Raw genomic sequence first — 23,029 nt, forward strand, 5'->3', positions numbered from 1 at the left:
AGTCGCGAACGCGCCGAGCGGCGGGGGCGCGCACCGTGCTGAAGTGGCGCGGGCTAGCGGGCGGGCGCGCGCGTCCGTGCGTGTGACGTGAGGAAAGATCCGATGTGTCTCCGATAGGGAAAGCGCTCTTTTGCGGCGGAGGAGGAAAAAAGGATGGAGGACGTCCGCCGAGCGAGCGCCTAGAAGGAGAAGGCCATTCCGGCAGGTGAGTCCACCCCAGCGGACTCCTCCTCACTTTCATGCATAGCCTTTCTTTATTCTCTTTTGTTATTTTTTTTTTTTTTGCATCCCGGCTGTTGCAAAGCGGTAAATACCGAAAAGGCAGCGTACGGTTATCCACGTATACTCCCGCCTGCATTGATTGTAGCGTGTTCCCGTCCTCCTATTTCGGGGCTGTGGCTTGTTTTCCCCTCCAAGGATTTTGCATTCATTAAAAAAACGAGCTGATGAAAACTGCATCGCCCTCCCCCCAACCCACGCAGGTAGACCCCCCCCCCCTGATCCAGGATCCGTTTTGGATGGCTTCGGGCTCCATCCCGGGGGCGTTTGAGGAATCCTGAACCCTCACACGTCCAATGACTGCAAGGGCACCTGTGCTGCGTGATCTTATCGTGCTTCTCCAAAATGCTCCTATTTATTTCAAAACATTGAATCACAATCTTCGTTACGGATGGAGGGATGCAATATCATAGACAGAAATGAGGGGATGTCAATAAATATGGTCATATCTCAACACAACCGTGATGCCGTTTTGTTATTTTAATATTTATGTCGTCGTGATGTATTTTGTTTTTTACCGACTTTGTCATGTCATTTTTCGTGTATTTTGCGTTTATTTTGTCGTGTATTTTCTCATTCGTCCATTTTGGCATTTAGTTCCTCACTTATTTTGTTATATAGCTACATCGTCGTGTCTTTTGTTTGTATATTATCTGTGTCACGGACCAGGAACGGAGACGGGGCCCAATTGCGTTCGTTTATTCAGCTTTATTTAGAAGGAGGAAAGGGCTCGTATCCACGAGCCGATGATCGTCGGTCAAAGGGTGCCAGATGGCAGGAACGCGGAAGTGGCACTTCCGTGTCGAGCGAAGGCAGTGTCGAGAGCGAGAAAAAAAAAGGTCGATGGCCGGGACGGAGGAGCAAAAACATAAACGGGTCCAGAAAAGACGTCGGCAACAGGTATCGGGCAGGAAACGGGGCAGGATAGAGTCAGGAGTCACAAAAGCTTGCCTTGCGTGTAGCGTATGTTCGCAGACGATCCGTCAAATGTTGACAAGAAGGCGGGGGTTTAAAAAAGAGGAAGCAGCCAATCAGCATCCGCCGCTGTTGGCGCAAACGGAGCAGATTCAGGTGCCCCGCATCAGTAATCATGACAATCTGTGTATTTTTGTCTTTTATTTTGTCTCGCGTAACGTTTTCTCACCATTTTATTGAGATATAGGAAGAGGAAGGGCAGCGCCCACAATCCGATGCTCACTGGACGCGGGAAGCAAGTCTCTCTGGCAATCGGATTGTGATCCGAATACAGAAGTGGGTCTTCCATAGCGGGCAATGGCGGTGTCAGGGACGGAAGAACGGGTCGATAGCCGGGACACGAGAGCAAAAATGCGGTCGGGGTCAGAAAGAAGACGTAAGCCGGGACGGGAGAGCAGAGGTGGTCGGGGACAAAACGGGTCGTAGCTGTAGACAAATGGGAGCAAAAATGGGACAGGCGGGAGTCAGGGTCGAAAAAGGCTTGTCCTATAAAAACAGAGGTTCGCAGACCGACTGACAACAGGGGATTGACAGGACTGGGTTTAAATACTGACAGGGAGCGATCAGAACCCGCAGCAGTTGGCGCCAAATGAGTGGGCACAGCTGATTCGTATCGAGAATTTTGTCGTGTTTTTCTTTTTTTATTTTGTCAGTTATTCATTTTAGTATTTGTTTTGCCATTTATTTCAGTGTATTTTGTCATTTCTTTTGTCATGTACTTATATTGTTAATTATTCATCATTTATTTGGTCATGTGTATCGTCTTTACTTTTTCTTCTATTTTTCATGTTTTTTGTCGTGAATTTTGCCATTTATTAGTTTTTGTCATATTTAATTCCGTAGTGCAGTGGTAAGCACATCGGCTGATCCCTGGTTTGAGGGCAGGTGGAAACATATGTTGGCTTGGGGAGGGATAATAATAATAATAATAATAATTTCCTTTGTATTGTCATTCTTTTGTAAGAACGAAATGTCGATACACCTGACCCGTTGTAGCGAGCCGATGCAGCCGCAGCCAACAGAGGGCGCCGCCATTTTACCAACGTTATAAGTCTTAGGTATGACTCGGCCGAGGCGCGAACTAGCGACCTCCCAGTCTCAAAGCGGGCGCCCTACCATCTAGGCTACTGAGCTGGTAGGCGCTACCAGGCTGTACTTGCCCAAAACAAACCACAGGAAATGGTGCCCCTACCACCTTAATGGTTAAGGGATCCAACCAAGCATAACTAGAGACCAGGTGGAAACATGTGTAGGCCTGGAGAGGGATGGGCACCGCCAGGCTGTACTGGCCCAAGACATGCCACGGTAAATGGTGCCCCTACCACCTTAACGGTAAGGGATACGACCAACCAACCATTACGAGAGATAGGATGGAAACATTTGTTGGCCTGGAGAGGGATGGGCGCCACCAGACTGTTCTTGTCCAAGAGACACCACAAGAAATAGTGCCTCTACAACCTTAATGGTTAAGGGATCCAACCAACCATAACTAGAGCCCAGGTGGAATCATGTGCAGGCCTGGAGAGGGATGGGCACCACCAGGCTGTTCTTGCCCAAGACATACTACAGGAAATGGTACCCTACGAGCTTAACGGTTAAGGGATCTGACGAACCAACCATTACTCTAGTGCCTCTACGACCTTAATAGTCAAAAGGATGCAATCAACCAACCAACCAACCAACCATAACTCGAGACCGGGTAGAAACATGTTGGCTTGGAGAGGGACGGACGCCACCAGGCTGTACTTGCCCAAGACACACCACCGGAAATGGTCCCCCTAAGGCATATATTTGCAGGTACCCGTTTCTCCATTTATTTCTCCACTGGGGCAGGACGGGTCCTCGGTACGTTCAAGCCATTCACGGCACCTTTTCATCAGTGCCAAACAGGCGCCGCTTTGTGTGTCAGCCATAATTAGAATTTACTAGGCAAAAGCTTTTAAAAGGAATCACGTCTGCCCCGTGATTTTTACAAGTCGCCGTCTCGGCGAAGTCCCCAAATGATGCATAAACATCTGCGGCCCGCCGCCATAAAGTCTCACGCTCGCCCGAGCCTGACATTCCCCCCCCCCCCCCCCCCCCCCGTTGACTTTACCGTCCGTTTTGCGGAGTTACTGTCTCGTAAACGTGACGCCCGGTACCTTTATCTCCTTCCCAGTTTGGATCTCCCGGAGGAAAATGGCTCAAGCTTTAAGGCCCCGGATGAGACTCCGAGTTCGAAGCGGCCGTCCGTATCATTCAAAAGGAAACGCTGCTCCTTTTAAGAATTCGTACGACGTCTTTTGAACGCGGAGGTAACGACTCCTCCAGTCCGTCGTTTGAGGATTTTCGCGAAGGCCCCCCGATGATATCCCGCCGTTTTATTTTGAAATTTCAAACGACGACGCTACGTTTATCCTGTACTCGGCGTCGACGCTGTTCCCGTCGGGTCGATGCCGATGTCAATTTATTGGCAAAAGAAAAAGACGTTTGGTTTCATAGAAGAAAAACACAACGGGGTTTTTGATCATCAAAGTACTCAAAGCCACCAAGAGTTCAAACCTTATCTAGCTTGAAACGATTAAAGAAGAAGAAGAAGAAGAAGTTAAAGAAAGCAACCTGAGCGCCTGAGCCATAAAGTACCAAAAAAGTAACTCTACTCACCACCTCCTTTGAACTGACATAAACCAAAAAGTTTTCAAGAGCCTTCGATGTACTTACAGTGGCTTGCGAAACTATTTGGCCCCCTTGAACTCTGTGACCTTCTGCCACATTTCAGACTTCAAGATATCAAACTGTCATTTCTTGGGACGAATCAACAAGACGTGGGACAAAACAAAGTGGAACACGCTTTATTGGATATTTTCAACTTTTTTATCAAATAAAAAACAAAAAAGCGGGGGTTCAAAATGATTCAACCCCTTTATTTTCAGTGCAGAAACTCTGTCCAGACATTCAATTAGGATCTCCGAATGTTTCAATGTTGATCTAAATGACTAACAATGATAAACGAAATCCACCTGTGTGTGATCAAGTCTCTGTATCAATGCACCTGCACTGCACATCCCCTGATCTAGAACCTACATGAGGGCAAGGAGAAACTCAAAAACCTCAGCATGAGGAAAATGAAGAAACCTGGAGAAGGGACCGCACATGAGGTCATCCCCCACCGCACTTGTCTTTCTATATTTTACTGTCTTAGTGAAAAAGAAAATACAATAATAGTATATTTTTTTAAAAAAGCAGACTCTTACCCCTCCGGACTCTGCGCGCAGCTGAGAGGGAACATTGCCTACGGGCCGTAGGTTTGAACATGTTGTCATCGTTTGTGACGAGAGTTTCATTTGAAGTCGGCAATCACAGCTCCTAATAAAGGCCGCCAAATTTACAGGGAACAATGACGCCCCTGAAAGTGACACTCTGCACGGCATTGTGGGCAAACAGGGGGGTAAGGATGGCGCCTGTCTTTGGCGGATCAGCGTCTCTTTGGGGGGGTGCAAAATGTCCCTGCTTTTCCTGCGAAACGGCTTTAGTTTCTCGCCGGCGTTCCCCGCCGTGCCGGAGGAAGAACGCGTCGATCGATTGGATCGGCTTAACCAGCCGGTTTGTTTCTTTTTCCCCCGTCGGGGCCGCCAGGAGGTCGTGATGAGAAAGGCGGGGACGTCGCAGACGCCGGGGATTTTCAAACCCTTACCGGAGTTCAAAGAGCTTTTGTCACTTGTTCCCCTTTGCCTGTTCGGGGAGGAACAAACCCCCTCAAAGATGAAAAAAGAAGAGTTCTTGGGAACGTAGCTAATAAGTGCGCACGCGTTACGTGTTCCTCTGCTGCCTTCACAGCCGGAAGTCGTCGAATCAATCTGACAAGAAGGGGTTTCTCCAATTTCCATCAAGCAAGTCATTTATTGAAGTATTTTGCTCACTTGCTTCCAGTAGTCGTTTAGCACTCGCCAGCCTCCATTAACCCTCTACGTGGACACAACATTATCTGGCTTTCGGAGGGCAAGGTTGCTGCTTCAGACGGTTCGGCACACTTATTTTTTCACGGGTCCCTCAACACTTTCCATCAGGGTTTGTACGGGTGCTTGAAACCCTTGAAAAGGCTTGATTTCGAATGTCGTTTCAAGTGAAATACTCAAAACTGATAGAAATTGTTGCAATTGCAGTCTTACTCTGTCAATAAGAATAGAAAAAAAGGGGCAAAAACGACGCCGACACGCCTGCTCTCGGTCGTGATATCATGTGATGCGCCCTCTACGGGTCGCATCCAAGAAGATATCGATAATAATCAAACGTTATGCACCAAAATTATTTCGTGATTAGATAGATAGATAGATAGATACTTTATTCATCCCCGAAGGGAAATTCACATTTCCAGCAGCATCCCTGAGCTGAGAACAGTACAATAATAAAGTCATTTCATATGTTTTGCCAGGGACCACTGCAAAACACACGTTATAGAAATGAATATATTCACAGAGCTTCATGTCATGATTACTGATGTGACTCGGCTGTGTCAGCTCATTTGGCGCCAACCGCCGCAGGTTCTGATCGGCTCCCGATCAGTACTTGTACCCACTTCCTGTCTGTTCCCTTTTGTCAGTCCGTCTGCGAACCTCAGTTAACACTAGGCAAGCCTTTTTCGACCCCGACTCCCACCTGTCCGTTTTTTTTGCTTCCGTCTGTTCCCGGCATTTTTGATCCAGATCACGTCTGCTCTCCCGTCTCCCGGCTTTCGACCCGATTTTCCGTCCCCGACGCCGCCATCGCTCGCTACGGAAGTCCCACTTCCGTGTTCGGATGACAATCCGAGTGTGCGAGCGACTTGCTTCCCGCGCCCGGCGAACACCGGACGGTGGGCGCAGCCATTCCTCTTTCTTTCAATGAAACTTGTGAGAAACGCAACGCAAGTGGGTCTTGTCTCCGTTCTGGTCCTGACAGAAACAGCTCAAAACTAGCACCAAGTATGTGCGAGCAGCATTATAAGGACTTTATTTTAGGAATCCAATTCTTCCAAAAAAAGGTTCATTTGGGGCGGCAGTAGCTCAGGAGGTAGAGCGATCGTTTTAGGATTAAGGGATCCCAGTTCGAATCCCAGCTTGTCCGTGTTACATGTCGAAGTGTCCTTGGGTAAGACATTGAACCCCCAATTACCCCCAATAAGCAGGTTAGCGCCTTACATGGCTGCACAGATCACGGCCGCTATTGGGAAATGTGAAGCACATTGTAAAGCGCTTTGGGAAGTCATTGACTTGAAAAGCGCTAGAGAAATGCAGATCATTTCATTTCATTTCATTTGATCAGTGCTGGATTTCATCCTTTCAAGGTCCTGGGAAAATTGAGAGTGTTTGAAAAGTGCTTGAATTTTGCTAGGAACAAGTTGTAGAAAGCCTGTCCCATTTTCCTTTGTTGTGAATCTGCTTCCATCTTGGTTGCGAAGCACAAACACTTTCTCCAGTGATTTGTGAGATTTAGCCTCTTTGAGTCGTTAAAACAAAGGAGTCATCCTCTCGAAGCGAGCCGTTTCAATCACGCTCCCTTCCAAATCTTCTTTTATAGAAGACGAGTGTTGCTGCTTAGCACTCTTCTATCTATACGCTTCTGCAGCCTGACTCCGACGTCAAACAGATGGCCTTGCGCGCATTCCTCCTCCGCTATAAAACACGGCGCCATATTCAGGATTTTGTGCCTTTTCCTTTGTATACGCATAAGAGGATGCCAAAGTCTGAAGATGATTTGAATTGGAGTGGATTGATGGAAAAAAATGAGGGATTCCTTTCATTTACTTTACTTTGAGATCGAGATAGAGATTAAAATAGAGATGAGGGAGAAATCGAGAGAGAGAGAGGGAGAAAAGGGAGAGACAGAGAGAGAGAAAGAGAGAGAGAGAGAGGGAGAGGAAGAGATACAAATAATGAAGAGAGGGGAGAGAGAGAGAGAGAGATAGAAAGAGAAAAAAAGGGATAAAAAAGAAGGAGAGATTAATGAGGGAGAGAACGAGAGAAAACCATAGAGAAAAGTGCAAAAAAGTAAGAAAGGAGAGAAATAGAGACAGTGATAGAGCGAAAGAGAGAGAAGGAGAGAAATGATGAAAGAGAGTGAGCAAAAAAGAAAGAATGGAAAAGAGAGAGAAAAAAAACAAAGAGAGAGAGAGAGAGAGAGGGAGAGAGAGAGAGAGAGAAAAAAAGTTACATTGGTCCAGTGACCACCGGGATCATAGGGGAGACTATTTTCCGTGGTGTGTCTTGTGCAAGTACAACCTGGTGGCGCCCATCCCTCTTGAGTCCAACATGTTTCCTCCCTGTTTCTAGTTATGTTTGGTTGGTTGGTTAGATCACTTAACCACACGGGTCGTAGGGGCAGCATTTCCTGTGGTCTGTCATGGGCAAGTACAGCCTGGTGAGGCCCATCCCTCTCCAGGCCAACAAATGTTTCCGCCAGGTCTCTAGTTACGGTTGGTTGCATCCCTTGACTATTAAGGTCATAGAGGCAGCATTTTTTGTGGTGTGTCTTGAACAAGTACAGCCTGGTGGCGCCCACCCCTCTCCAGGCCTACACATGACCCGGGGGCCTTTCACGTGATTTGTGTTTTACGCGATTGCAATTTTGGGCTACTCCGGCCACGTACGCGATCCTCTTCACCCGAGCAGTCCTCTTTGTCGTTTCAGACGGGCGCTCCTTCCGATTCAAAATGAGAAGAGACGCCGGTCCCGACCCGGCCGAGGTCTACTGGGATTCATCCAGCCTCCGATCCGAAGGAGAGCCGGTCCACGCGCGAGAACCGAAGGCCTGAACCGAAACTGCAGCGCGCGGGAGTCGTCCGAGGATACCGTAAAGCATGCGGCCGTGTCAATGGAAAGCCCGTCTGCCGCCAGTTCGCCCGCAGGGGGCTCTCACCGTCAGTCGCTGCGCCCTCTTCTGGTGGATATTGTGCTCCTGCTTGTCACGGAGCCAAGCCACCAGCCAAAGGTTCTACCCCACGGTCACCACCCAGTCGGGCAAGCTGAGGGGTCTCCGAGTGCCGGTTCCCAGTGAGGTGCTCAGGCCCGTGGACCAGTACCTAGGGGTCCCCTACGCGGCCCCGCCCCTCGGAGACAAGCGCTTCATGCCCCCGGATCAAGCCGCCGCCTGGTCGGGTATCAGGAACGCCACCCACTTCATGCCCGTATGCCCTCAGAACATCCACAGCACCGTGCCGGAGATCATGATGCCCATTTGGTTCACCTTCAACCTGGACACGGTGGCCTCCTACATCCAGGATCAGAACGAGGACTGCTTGTATCTCAACATCTACGCTCCGACCCAGGAAGGTGAGTGGGCGGGCGTACCCGCCGGGGGGAATCCCGCTCTGGCCTTTGGCTTTTGCCGCCGTCCTATCCCGTAGTCTTCCGTTTCAATCCGTTCGACGGGCGGTGACGGCCATGCGCGGATATCCTTGAAAATGCTCGGATTTCAATAACGGGTTTTCCAGGTCAGGGAAGTGCTTGAATTTTGGATCGAGTGCTTGAAAATGCTTGAAATTTGGCCGAAGTGCTTGAAAATACTCAAAGTTTCTCGGCAGCCTGACCACGCAACGATCTTTTTTTTCAAAGTGCGTAAAATGGCCGCAGACACGCCTCCTATGCTGGCTCGTCATTATGGGTTGTCCTGTGGAGTGTCACCGCCCCCTACCGATCGCACCCAAGAGGACGGTTCTATTTAGAAATCTGGCTCTTTTGGTTCGGCTCGCCGAGAAGAGTCAAATCTTTCGGCTCCTCGGATGTTTTTTGTTTGAATTGTATATTATCAATACAAATAAAATATTATGAGATCAAATTGTGTTCGTAAAAATGGCTAATAATGTCATAAATGTACCCTTATTTATATCATTGCCTAACTATACATACTACAATACATTTTGGGATTCAATTTTAACTCAATAATGTTCGACCGGTACAAAAATATTTGTTTGCGGAGTCTGTCACAGTACCAGAAATGAGGACTAAGCGAGTGAAAGGGAAAGTAGCTCCTTTCCTGCCGGTCCGAAGGTTAGCGAGATGAGCTAGGCGGTCGGGAAAGGAGATAAATAGAGCTTGTAGCGCTCGAAAACAGATGAGGAATTCTGCTCGGGCGGGTGTCCGCAAAACAGAAGGAAAAAAACAAGCAGTATGGGCTTTGTCGGGCTGCCTTTGAGCCCCTGGGATACGGTTGCCTAGCAACAGCCCACCAACAGCATCGCTTGACGGCTAGCGGCCCGCCTTTAATGAGGGACCCCCGCTCTCCAGCTTTTCTCACCTTTAACTCCACACAATTCAAGCATCATTGCGTCATACATGGATCCGATTTCCAATCTTCTCCCCATTGAGTTGCCGTTTTCTGCTTTTTTTTTTTCAATAGCGGCACGTTAGTCGAGCGAAGCGTCATTATTTTTGTAAATAGACAATCTTTGGTACGGTCAGACTTGTCGAAAAAAATGCTTTCATGTCGTGAACCGGAACTCGATCGGGACCCAAACGCGTGACCTTCTCACACAAGCCTTTTATTTTACGGGTAATGGGGAGTCGTGCGCGTTAGGCAGCGGTCTGATACGATAGGACGCCAGAGACCGACGAGATCGATTCCGATCGCCCGAGTTGATATCGGACGGATGGGGTCGATACCGGACAGGATGGGACGGACAGGATAGATAATGAATCGGGATATCAAAAATAAACGGGAGAAACGAGACGGGACTGAAAACTGGAGACAATAATAAACAGGACAAAAATAGACAGAAACCAAACGGGATACTGCAATTAAACAGGACTAAATAAATGGAAACGGGACCGAGTCAGAACCCACGTCTTGCGGGGCAGAGGTTCGTTGACAGACTGACAAAGGGAGAGCGAGCGCTGAGCTTAAAAAGACGGAAAGCCAATCTGTTAATGAGCCGCAGCTGGCGCCACACGGGCGGGGCCAATTGGACGCCGTGGCAACCGTGACACCCTTTGTTCATTCTGTGATGTTTGTATCACCATGACAAGAAAAGATCAACAAAATACAAAATGTGTGAAAAATGTATAATAAGTGACCATTTGTAGGGGGCTTTTAGTGCAGAAAATACGGTACTCTTTTGAAAAGGATTGATTTATGATCTCCATTTTGTTTACTTGACTGGGCAGCGTCTTAAACGACTTCCATTTTCTTGTCTTTTTGTAAATTGCAGGAAGCCTACACAAGAAAAAAGGGGCAGCGTTTTCTCCCGAGACTCATATATCAGAAGGTAGTTTTCTGCTTTTTCTTTCTCTTCACGTATTCGTCTTCAGAAAAGTCCCGGAAAAAAAGTCTCGAATCGCTAACCGATGTTACCGCTCGTTTGAAACATTTGTAAAAACAGGACTTCTTTATGACTAGAAAATTGATATTCTTGCCTTGTTTTTGATACAAAAACTGAAACTTCTTGGTCAATGGACTGCATTTGTATGGCATTTTATCCGGTCACTGAAGAGCCCTCAAAGTGCTTTACAATGCACTTCACACTTTACCCATTTACGCACGTACCGATAGCGGAATCAGCCACGCAAGGCGAAAGGGCACCAGAGAATAATTCACTGCAGTTTTGAATATGTCCACTTGATGGCGCCAAAGCCAGGTGCCACTCACCACTTGCAAAACAACTGGAGCTGTATTTTTCTCTCTCTCTCTCTCTCTCTCTCTCTCTCTCTCTCTCGCGCGCCCTCTTTTCTTTTCTCCCTCATTTTCTCTTTTTGTCTTTCTTTCTACATCTCTCTCCCCCTTTTCACTCTTTTTCTTTTTTTCTTACTCTCTCTTTCTCACTCTCTCTTTCTTTTTATCTCTATTCTCTCTCACTCACCTTTTGGCAGTCTGTCAATGAACCTCTGCCCCGCAAGACGTGGGTTTATACTCCGTCCTATCGATATCCTGTTTCGTTATCGACCCTGTCCGTCCCGTCCTGTCCGGTATCGTCCCCGTGCGTCCGATATCAAATCGGGCAATCGGAATCGATCTCGTCGGTCTCTGGCTTCCTATCATTTCAGGCCAGACCGCTGCCTAATGCGCACGACTCCCATTTCCCGTCAAATAAAAGACTTGTGTGAGTAACGTCACACGTTTGGGTCCCGATTTAGTTCTGGTTCATGACAACAAAACCCTTTAAAATACAAATGACAAATATTAACACTTCAGTGCTATACATAAATGAGAAAATGCAAGAATATGGAACTATTTACAATTCAAGTGAAACCTATTTAGACACGGATCCCCCAAAAAACACTCAAACAATAACTTAAAATAAGTTTTGAAAAAAACAAAGGAAAAGATCGAATGCACTCTGCTTCAGAAAAATCAATATCATTAAAATGAGTCCAAACTTGGCTCATTTTTCTGCTTTTAATACATACGGTACTTTCTTTCTTTTTATCTTCCATTTTGATCTTGTCATGAACCGGAACAGGATCAGGACCCAAACGCGTGACGTTCTCACGCAAGCCTTTTATTTTACGGGAAACGGGGAGTCGTGCGCGTTAGGCGGCAGTCTGGCGTGGAATGACAGGAAGCCAGAGGCCGACGAGATCCGTACCATTGCCCGAGTTGATATCGGACAGATGGGGTCGATACCGGACAGGACGAGACAGACAGGAGAGATAATAAACAGGATATCGAAAATAAGCAGGACAAACTGGAGAAAATGATAAACAGGACAAGAATAGACGGAAACAAAACTGGAAACTGAAATTCAACGGGACAATATAAACGGGAGCAACACCGGACAGGAAATAGCAAACGGAACAGGTCGGAGTCGAAACCCACGTCTTGCGGAAGTTCGTCGACGGGCTGACAAAGAAAGCGCGGGTGTGCTGAGATTAAAATAGACGGAAAGCCAATTTTTCAACGCGCCGCACGGGCGGGCCCAATTGGGCACCATGGCAATCGTGACAGAACTCCATTACGACGTAACACCTTTCCGTTTTTGTAAACAAGTGTGACGTATTGAAGCTGCAAGTGCATTGTTAAAGCAGAATGGCAGAATTAGCGTCAGTTTATAGCATCCCATCCACACAAACGGACATAGATCATAGATAGAAAAAGCTTGAAATAGCCCAAACTGCTATTAAAGTTGACTGAGGAAAAAAAACTTCTTTTGAAGGTACTGTCCTGGAAAATGTGAAAACTGTCCTCGATAGTGCCTGAATTTGGCCATGAAACGTGTGAACTGATATTGTGACTATTTCCAATCTGTTTTTTGAACCTTCTCATCTCCCTTTTGGTGTGGCCGTCGCAGATATCAGGGACTCGGAAGCTCGACCGGTGATGGTCTACATCCACGGGGGCTCCTACATGGAAGGAACGGGGAACATGATGGACGGGAGCGTTCTGGCCAGCTACGGGAACGTCCTGGTCGTCACGCTCAACTACAGGATCGGAATTTTAGGTGGGGAAAATCCGCACCCTCGCATTATATATATATTCGTATGTAGTGCGGTGGTTAGAACATTCGCCTATCGTGCCAAAGGTCCCCAGTCTGAGACCGTGGAAGTGTATTGCATAAATCGGATTGTATTTTTGTTTAGTGTCAAGTGTCAGGACAGGACAGACAGTCAGGACAGATAATGAATCAGGGTATCGAAAATAAACAGGAGAAACTAGACGGGAACGAAAACTGGAGAGCATAATAAACAGGACGAAAATAGACGAAAAGAAAACTGGAAACCGAAATTAAACAGGACAAAATAAACGGGAACAATACCGGACAGGATATACCAACGGGAACAGGACCGAGTCGAAACCCGCGTCATGCGGGGCAGAAGTTCTTTGGCGGGCTGACAAAGAAGAGTGAGAGCACTGAGCTTAAATAGACGGAAAGCGAATCTCTTAACGCGCTGCAGCTGGCGCCACGCGGGCAGGGCCAATTGGGCGCCATGGCAACCATGACAAAAAGTTAAACAAATAAAAAAAAAAAAAATGGAAGTTAAAAAAAGAGAAAATTGCATTTTTTTTGTCCTTTTAATTATTTTCTCCTCTTTCTTTCCTTTTTGGCTCTCCTTTCCCCTACTTTTCCTTTTATCGCTCCTGTACTGCCTTTTGTGAGCACGCGGTACGTCCCGGTCGCGGTCCGATTGGGCGAGGTTCGGCCGTAACCGGCGATTGTGTTGTGCCTCAGGCTTCCTCAGTACCGGAGATCAAGCGGCAAAGGGGAACTACGGACTCCTGGATCAAATTCAAGCCCTCCGGTGGATCAGTAAGAACATCGGCTACTTCGGAGGGGACCCGGGTCGCGTCACGGTTTTTGGCTCTGGGATCGGAGCTTCCTGTGTGAGCCTTCTGACTCTTTCCCACCATTCGGAAGGTAGGGGCTTTTCTTTTTTACTATTATTTAAATGAGTGTCTCGAATTGCAAAAAGTTGTTGACCTTGATGTGGCAAATTCTTCCTTATTCTGACTCTTGTTTCGCAATGTTCTTCGTTAGATCAGTGTGGCTATTGGCCAATCACGTTTCTGTTCTTTTCTGACCACGCCCCTTAGCGCGGGAATCGAACGCGGGAATCGACAGCGCGATGCGTTATCTACGTCTTTAAAATGAACACAAGGGGAGCGCCGTTCTTCCTTTGCAAATCCTCAATTGCTAAAAATGAAGGATGTTAAGGTTGTTGCCTTGCGACAAGACTCTAGACCAGGGGTGTCAAACTCATTTTAGCTGTGGGGGCCACATCATAGAAAAAGCATAATCGCAGGGGCCAGACTGGTGAATTAAAGAAAAAGAAAGAAAGAGTGAAAAACTGAAAAAGAGAGAGAGAGAAACGCAATTAGAGTTGATTTGGGAGTGGTGCCTGTTTCTGGTGACATCTGGTGGACTTATTTAAAACTGCAGCTCAATTTTCTCTTTCGCTCCTCTCGACGTAGTCCCGCAGCCAGATTCCAACCCTTGGCGGGCCTGATCCGGCCCGCGGGCCGCACGCTTAACACCCCTGTACTGGGTTATAGGGCACAGTCTCAACTACAGTACATATGGAAACTTAACAACGACAGTCTACGTTCACTGTTGTGACACTGTGACGAAAACCCACAGAACACACTGTACGCACCCAAAAACTCAAAGCACCCAGAGGAATTTGATTGGCTTAGCAATAGGAATGGGCGGAGCTATACACTGCTTATTCCACTCATCCGATGCCCTCTGCACCGAAGGTAAGTACGTCGGTATCCCCGTCGACAGTACAGTGTAGAGGACTCTACTTTGGGACGGTATTGTTCTTTCAGGCAGACGAAGAGTTGAACCCCCTGCCCCCCTTACGTCTCCGTCCCCCTCACCTTTTCCTTTCTCTCCAGCTGGAGTACAATGATAAAACTGTTCCGCTGAAATGGCGCACAAACTCAAAATATCACACAAATGTAACGACTTGCAATGTCAGAAAATGATGAAACGATGTCAGAACATGTGAACTGAATACTATCCCGTGATTCATGTTATTGCATTAGCTAGGGGCAGCTGAGCGTCGGGGGCGGTGTTATCTCACGTGTGTGAGGCAACGGCTGCCGTGGCGGCTCCTCCCAGGAGGCGGTGCGGAGCTGCGAGAGTGAGGCCCGGCACCCGAAACTCAGTTCTTTTGAGCCAGCGAGAAGGCAGGGGTGAAAAACTGTTTGAAAGAAGCCAGCGAGCGGACAAGATGTCTGACTTACAAGAGGTCCAGTTTAATAGTAGCACCTTCACCCTTGTGCAGAATTCATAATGGGTGTCCAAACCACAGCCTGGGGACCCTTTGCAACCCCCAACATATATTTCATAAATGCTAACTGTCCTTAAAAAAGATACACAACATCTTTTTTTTTATATATATATTTATGTTTTTTTACTTTCTTTTTTTCTGGAGTTTTTTTCCTGGGTCTCTTTTTTCTTAGTAGTTTCTCATTTATTTTTTTCTTTTGTTTCTTTTTTCTCTAGTTTTTTTCACATAGCGGAGCAGGAAACAGGAAGTAAGGACTCCTTCGCGTAGACGTACTCACACTTTATTGGAAAAAACAAAGTTGTCCAAAAACAAACGGACCATACCAAAATACCAAGCAGGATCAAACGCAGGCAAAATGACAAACTAGGCACTAGAGTTAAACAGAACTTGCGGGAATCTCACAGTAGGTTTACCCAAAGTTGAACTAAGCTTAACAAGTATAAACAAACGCTCCAGCCAAGCACGGTTCAAAAGTACTCACGGAAGCCATCGTGATAATAGGTATTCTGTAGACAAAAGAAACAAGCTCGTGACATGCGGTCAGGGGAGGCAGGCGAGGATTTGCCTCACCCGTCATTATGGAAGCAAAGAGTTTAAAAAATATTCATGTTTTAGGAAGTACTCGGAACGGAGAGAATTTCTCAATGGTGACTTGTGCGTTCCCAGGTTTATTCCACAGAGCCATCATTCAAAGCGGTTCCGCGCTCTCCAGCTGGGCCGTGAACTACCAGCCGGTCAAGTACACCCGCATGCTGGCCGAGAGGGTAGGCTGCAACGTGCTGGACACGGTGGACATGGTCAGCTGCCTGCAGAAGAAAAGCGCAAAGGAGCTGGTGGAGCAAGACATCCAGCCCGCCCAGTACCGCGTGGCTTTCGGGCCGGTGATCGACGGGGACGTCATCCCGGACGATCCCGAGATCCTGATGGAGCAGGGCGAGTTCCTCAACTACGATATCATGCTGGGCGTCAACCAGGGCGAAGGTCTGCGTTTCGTGGAGAACGCCATGGACCCGGAAGACGGCGTGTCGGGAAGCGACTTTGACTTTGCCGTGTCCGACTTTGTGGACAGTTTGTACGGTTACCCCGAGGGAAAGGACACGCTGAGGGAGACCATCAAGTTCATGTACACCGATTGGGCCGACAAGGACAACCCGGAGACCAGGCGCAAGACCCTGGTGGCCCTGTTCACCGACCACCAATGGGTGGAGCCCTCGGTGGTGACGGCCGACTTGCACGCCCGCTACGGCTCGCCCACCTACTTCTACGCTTTCTACCACCACTGCCAGAGCCTCATGAAGCCCGTCTGGTCCGACTCGGCCCACGGGGACGAGGTGCCCTATGTTTTCGGGGTCCCCATGGTCGGCCCCACCGATCTCTTTCCCTGCAACTTCTCCAGGAACGACATCATGCTCAGCGCCGTGGTCATGACTTACTGGACCAACTTTGCCAAAAGCGGGTGAGTCCAATAGTTCTCGCCTGCCGCGCTACGCGCAAATACTGCGGAAGTTCCGCAAAAATGCTACTACGGAAATACTTTACTACCGGACCAAATATCACAATTAGGGATCGAAAGTATTAGTTTGCTTTCGTTCTGGAAAAAAAATATATATCTACAAAAATACTACAAAATACCGCAAAAATACTAAAACAGTGAATAAATACTAGAATAATAGTACTACATAAATACTACAAAATCACATATACTATAGGGCTACAAAATAATACGGAAAAACGACAGAAATATGACAAAAATCCCCCCAAAATACGACAGAAATGATGCAGAAATACTACAAAAATACTGCAAAAATATTACAAAAACACTACCACAGATGTACAACATATTTACTACCCAAACTAAATATCACATTTAGTGCTTAATACATAGACTTAATCTATTATGCGTTTATTCGGAAAAAAACAAGATTGTACAGAAATACTACAAACATACTTCTATAGAAATACCACTACAGAAAAACTATAGAAAAACGTCTTCAGTAACACTACAGAATACTACAAGCATGTTACAAAAATACCAAGAAAAATACTACAAATATAGTGCAGAATCTCTACAAAAATAATCCTCTAGAAATACTACAAGTTTACCAGCAAACCCAATATCATATTCAGTGCTAAAACAGGGACTTAATATATTAGTTTGCTTTTATTCTGAAAAAAAAAATCTACAGAAATACTACAAATATATTTCTACAGAAATACTACTACAAATTTACTACAAGAATACTTCAAAAATATTACAAAAACACTGCAGAAATACCACAAAAAAAAAGGTTACGACAGTAATAGCACTACAGTTGTCCTACAAAATCACACACACGATAGGGCTACAAAATAATACAAAAAAACATATCAGAAAAATACTACAGAACTACTTCAGAAATAGTACAAAATACTACAAACATGTTATTACGAAAATACTAATATAGAAATATTTCAAAAATACTACTTAAAGACCACAAAAATACTGCAGAAAGAGTACAACAATACATCTTCAACATAAATATATATTTTTTAACTTGAATGCCGAGACTAATTTTAATAAAAAGAAATATAAAAAGAAATACGTGTACACGTCTGTATGTTGTGGGGAGGAATTGCTTTAAATTTGGATTTATTTGGTTTAGAATCGAATATGCTGGTGAGCAAATCACCCAGTAGATGGGGCTAGAGATCCACCGCACCAGAATTTGTCCAAAATAGCCTTATCTGTCTCGAGTATTCGATTTAGAAGGAGAAATTTCTCAAAACATATTGTATTTTAGCTTTTGAAATGATACATTTTGCGGATCATAGATATTAGGAATGATTGATCAATCCAAAGGAAAAGATACACACAAAAATAATACAACATGGTTTCTAACAAACTAAGATTTATTTACAGGGCAAAAACATTCAAATCAATAAAACAAAGGAAACCTTTTGACAAAAGAAACTCGCTCATGCTTCTACTGAACAATAGGTACCGTGTTGTCAGGGGGAGGCCAAGAAATGTCTTTCTTTGACTCCTTTGTCCCCATTGTCCCAGGGCAAAGGCCAGCTAGGGCGATCCAGGCCAGCGAACCCTCTAGCCCTGGCTATAAAGAGATATTGCAGATGTTTGCGCCTGCCTTTTTAAATGCACTGATGTCATTGGTCAATGGAGTTGGTTCCTGTGACCTGTTGAATTTCCCATTGACGCTTTTCAAAATAAAGTTCTCCAATCGATAGGCAAATTCCCCCCAGACATGCAACAAAATAAATCTAGCATGAATCGTGAGGACACATATTGAAATCATTAATTTTCGGATTAAATATGAGCACTCGGGGGTTTGAATCTTGAAAATACAGCTGTAGAGTCTGGTCACTTCCTGTAGAAGAAGAAAACAACTTTGCCCGTGAGCACTGGCGTACCCTCGCGTGCATCGGTGTGTTGCTTTGTGAGTCGTTTGAGGTTCCTGCTTGTTTGGCAGAGTCTAGGACTGGAAGGGCTCAGGAGATGTCACGATTACCGATGTGACAAGTGAGCGGGCGCAAGGCTCATTTGGCGCCGAACGCCGGCGGCTCTGATCGACTCCCTCTCCCTACTTAAACTCAGTCCTGTCATTCCACCGTCGTCAGTCCGTCTGCGAACCTCTGTTTATGCGAGGCAAGCCTTTATCGACCCTGATTCCCGCCTGTCCTGTTTTTGCTCCCGTTTGTCTGCGGCTACGACCACGTCTGCTCTCCCTTCCCGGCTTACGACCCATTTTTGATCCAGAGTACGTCTACTCTTCAGTCCCGGCTACCGACCGGTCTTTCCGTCCCTCGCTACGGGAGATCCATTTTCCGTGTTGGGATTACAGTCCGAGTGCGAGAGCGACTTGCTTCCCGCGTCCGGCGAGCATCGGATCGCGTGCGCCGCCCTTTCTCTTTCTTTCGATAAAATTGTGAGAAAACGTGACGCGATTGGGTCTACCCTGTGTGCTGGTCGTGACAGGGGAAATGTATTTATGGCAAAGTAGTCCCTCTAAAATGTATATTTATCCATAAATAAGAAAATGCCCGAATGTTTTCGACCAAATGCGGCCCCCGACCTAAGATGGTCGCTCAGCCCTGCCTAGAGGCTCCGGCACATGTCAGATTTCCTTCGTCTCGGTCGTATTTATTTAAAGACTTTCGACTTTTTAACCCGCGCTACTTCATTAGCCTGATTAAAGGACGAGTTTTGGCTAGGAAATAATGAGCCTAATTAAGACCAGTCTCAACTCTTACTGTCATTTATTCGTTATTTAATTGGCAAGCACGAAAGCTATATATAAACTGTAGCGTTGGGAAAAAAAACATTTTAAGAAATAATCTATATGCGCGGTTTCTTTAGAAAAGCATCAATGTATAGGTAATGTATAGGTCATCCTTTCAATAAGAGCCAATAATAATAATAATAATAATAATTTCCTTTGTATTGTCATTCTTTGTAACAATGTACACAGAACGAAATGTCGATACACCTGACCCGTTGTAGAGAGTCGATGCAGCCGCAGCCAACAGAGGGCGCCGCCATTATACCAATTAGGTATGTCTCGGCCGAGGCGCGAACCAGCGACCTCCCAGTCTCAAAGCGGGCACACTACCATCTAGGCTACTGAGCAATACAAATAACAAATAGCAACAAGTGTTGTGGATTAACTGTAAATCAGCGGCCTGTTGACATCAGACATCTGGCAGGATATTATGAGGTTGAGGTTCACAAACGATCCGACAAACGTTGACAGGAAAGCGGGGTTTTTAAAAAGAGGAAGCGGCCAATCAGCCTCTGCGGCTGTTGGCGCCAACGGAGCAGACTCTGGTCATTACAATACTTTTATAATCTGTTCCTTTTTCAATTCTATGTTACTTCAAATCATGTTTTTTGCGTGCATAATGAATTGAATTTAGGCTTTGTGTAATGACAGTAAAGGCGTTCTATTCTATTCTATTCTATTCTATTACCAGTGTTATTCTATAGTTTTCTCTGGTATTTAGTAGCAAATACCATCTTGACTTTGTCCACATAGGGATCCCAACAAACCGGTGCCGCAAGACACCAAGTTCATCCACACCAAGGCCAACCGCTTCGAGGAGGTGGCCTGGTCCAAGTACGACCCTTACGAGCAGCTCTACCTGCACATCGGCCTCAAGCCTCGCGTCCGAGACCACTACCGGGCCACCAAGGTGGCCTTCTGGAAGCACCTGGTCCCTCACCTCTACAACCTTCACGACATGTTCCACTACTCCTCCACCACCACCAAGGTCACGCCGCTCGACCCCACCCGGCCGTCCGGCGAGCGCTCCGGCGGCACCGGCTGGCCCCCGGCCTCTCCCGGCCTGGACCGGGGCGCTCGGGAAATGGGTCCCCTCATCATGCCCAACCCCAGGGATTACTCCACCGAGCTGAGCGTCACCATCGCCGTGGGGGCGTCCCTGCTCTTCCTCAACGTCCTGGCCTTCGCCGCTCTCTATTACCGCAAGGACAAGCGAAGCCGGCAGGAGAGGTCCCGGCCGGCCGGCCCTCGGGGAGACGCCAAAGGCGACGCCGCCGAGGAGAGCCGGGAGCGCTGCCGGGCCCTCGGCGAGCCTATCCGGGTGGACTACGCCCCGAGTCAGCGGCGTAGCCCCGAGGATATCCCCTTGATGACGCCCAACAACATCACCACCATCCCCAACTCGCTGATGGGGATCTCCAACATGAGTCCCTACAGCACCTTCCCCGCCGGCTACAGCTCTGCCGGCCTGCCCGGCACCCACTCCACCACCCGGGTCTGACTCCGCCTCGCTGAGACTCAAAGACGCAAACCGTGTATATGGGGAAGTTTCCGTGCAATAGGAAAGAATGTGGTTGTTTTCTAGCGTTTCTCGGCCGGCTTCGACTTTCCGCTTTTGTCGAAATCGGTGTCGGGCATTTCCTTCGAGTTTGTAATCGGATTACTCTATAGGACATTTACCAGGGAAAGTAACTCTTTCCGTTACTTTTAAAAGAAGTTGTATGTCAAATACCAAACACAGCGTTTACTTGGAAGCATGGGAATTCGTGTTCGACTCACTACTCCTACAAAAACTGCCGTCATATTACAAAAATACTCAAGAAATACTACGATGGAAATACTGTAAAAAATAAACTCACGAAAAAGTCCAGAGCAGAAAAAGTCAACCCAGACATTTTCGTCACGATTATACTATGTGTTTCAAAATAATGGATAATCTTTGAGATATAAATGTCACAGAAAGTACACGGTGAAGGCAAATGAAATAAGAAAGTTAAAAATCATAAAATTCTGTCAGGACCAGAACAGAGACAGGACCCACGGGCGTACGTTTCTCTCAGTTTTATTGGGAAGAAGGCAAAGGGTTGCACACACGATCCGGTGATGGCTGGTCGCGGGGAGCAGGTCGCTCTGAACGAAGAAGTGGTAGCGATGGCGGTGTCTGAAGAGGAAACAACAGGTCATTAGACGGGACAGGAGAGCAAAAAACGTGGCCGAGATCAGAAAACGGGTCGAAACAGACGGGAGCCGAAACAGGAGTGAGTCAGGGTCAAAAAGCTTGCCTAGCGTAAACTGATGTTCGCAGACGGACTGACAACAGCTGACAGATAGACGAGGGTTCGAATAGTGACCGGAAGCCCGTCGTCGTCCGAGGCCGTTAGCGAGCGATTTCAGAAATGTTTAACAGAGACACGGCACGCGTCGAGTCGAGATTGCAGCTGCTGCCAAACACGCTGAAGCATATCTTGGGTAACATTCTCCCGCAGATTACTATTTTTTTTTTTCTTTTTATATACAAAATATCTGCTCGGGACTCAGTCCAGGGAAATACATCAATGTCTTATAATAATGACTAATATTCGAAGGATATCATTTTTGAAACATTCTGTATTAGTGCAGCGGTTAGCACATTCGCCCCAGGCGCGAAAGGTCCCCGGTTCGAGACCGGGTGGAAACATTTGTCGGCCTGTAGAGCGATAGGTGCCACCGAGCTGTACTTGCCCAAGACCCTCCGCGGGAGATTGTGTTCGACCACCGGCGTGGTTAAAAAATCCGACCCGACCGTTTTTCCGAAACGCAGTGGTTAGCACACTCACGCTGTGGAAAAATTTGGGGGCCTGGAGAGAGCTGGGCTCCACCAAGCTGTACTTGCCCAATACACACCACAGGAAATGAGGCCCCTCTGACCCTTGAGGTTAGGCATACAGCCAGCCAACCAACAGACCATAACTAGAGACCTGGTGGAAACATTTGTTGGCTTAGAGAGGGATGGGCGCCACCAGACTGTTCTTGCTCAAGACAGACCACGGGAAACCATGCCCCTACGACACTAATCGTTAAAGGATCCGACCACCTAACCATATTATACGCCCCTTTACTCGTCGGATCACAGCATTACAAAAGGTCCATTTAGAAAAATGCGGTAAAATTTGTTAAAGGGACAGTGTGCCTATGCAGCTCCTGCAAAACGTGCTTAAAATAAAAAATATTATCATCATGAATAACTTTTTTCTCTCTTTATATTTAAATGATCTGCTCGGGATTTAATCCAGGGAAATATAATATATATATATATATATATATATATATATATATATATATATATATATATATATATATATATATATATATATATCCCCGCGACCCTACTGAGGATAAGCGGTACGGCTAATGAGATGAGATGAGATGAGATATATATATATATATATATATATATATATATATATATATATATATATATATATATATATATATATATATATATATATATATATATATATATATATATATATATATATATGGCAGCACGACGGCGCAGTGGTTAGCGCGAGTGCGGCACAGTTCTGAGGTCATGAGATCGAACCTCCTGTGTGGAGTTTGCAAGCTCTCCCCGTGCTTTAGGTTTTTTTTTTGTTGGCTCCCGGTTACCCTGGCTGCTTACTGGATGCTTTTGGTCCGCCAGCGTCCCATAGTTCCGCAGATTGGTCCCAGTCAGACCTTTTTAGCAGCCGGTTAGCCTGCCGTGTCCCGGTCGGTTTAGCCCATGTTAGCTCTCTTTGTGTTCATTTTGCCAGTTCGCCCCATTTCGGCTGCTCGCTG

The 23,029-nt window shown here is 46.7% G+C and overlaps 1 protein-coding gene across 1 annotated transcript; it reads left to right on the forward strand.

Moving 5' to 3' along the window:
* nlgn3b (neuroligin 3b) lies at positions 1-21,040 on the forward strand. Its single transcript, XM_088320782.1, has 7 exons — positions 1-205; positions 7,899-8,540; positions 10,415-10,471; positions 12,491-12,640; positions 13,370-13,555; positions 15,600-16,389; positions 19,964-21,040. The coding sequence occupies exons 2-7, from the start codon at positions 8,069-8,071 to the stop codon at positions 20,709-20,711; spliced, it is 2,403 nt and encodes an 800-aa protein (XP_088176908.1). The 5' UTR covers positions 1-205; positions 7,899-8,068; the 3' UTR covers positions 20,712-21,040.
* Positions 21,041-23,029: the final 1,989 nt, after the last annotated feature.

The sequence above is a fragment of the Urocampus carinirostris genome, chromosome 17 (assembly GCF_059441175.1).
Source record: "Urocampus carinirostris isolate Australia breed hairy pipefish chromosome 17, RoL_Ucar_1.0, whole genome shotgun sequence".
In the NCBI taxonomy this organism is placed as follows: domain Eukaryota; kingdom Metazoa; phylum Chordata; class Actinopteri; order Syngnathiformes; family Syngnathidae; genus Urocampus; species Urocampus carinirostris.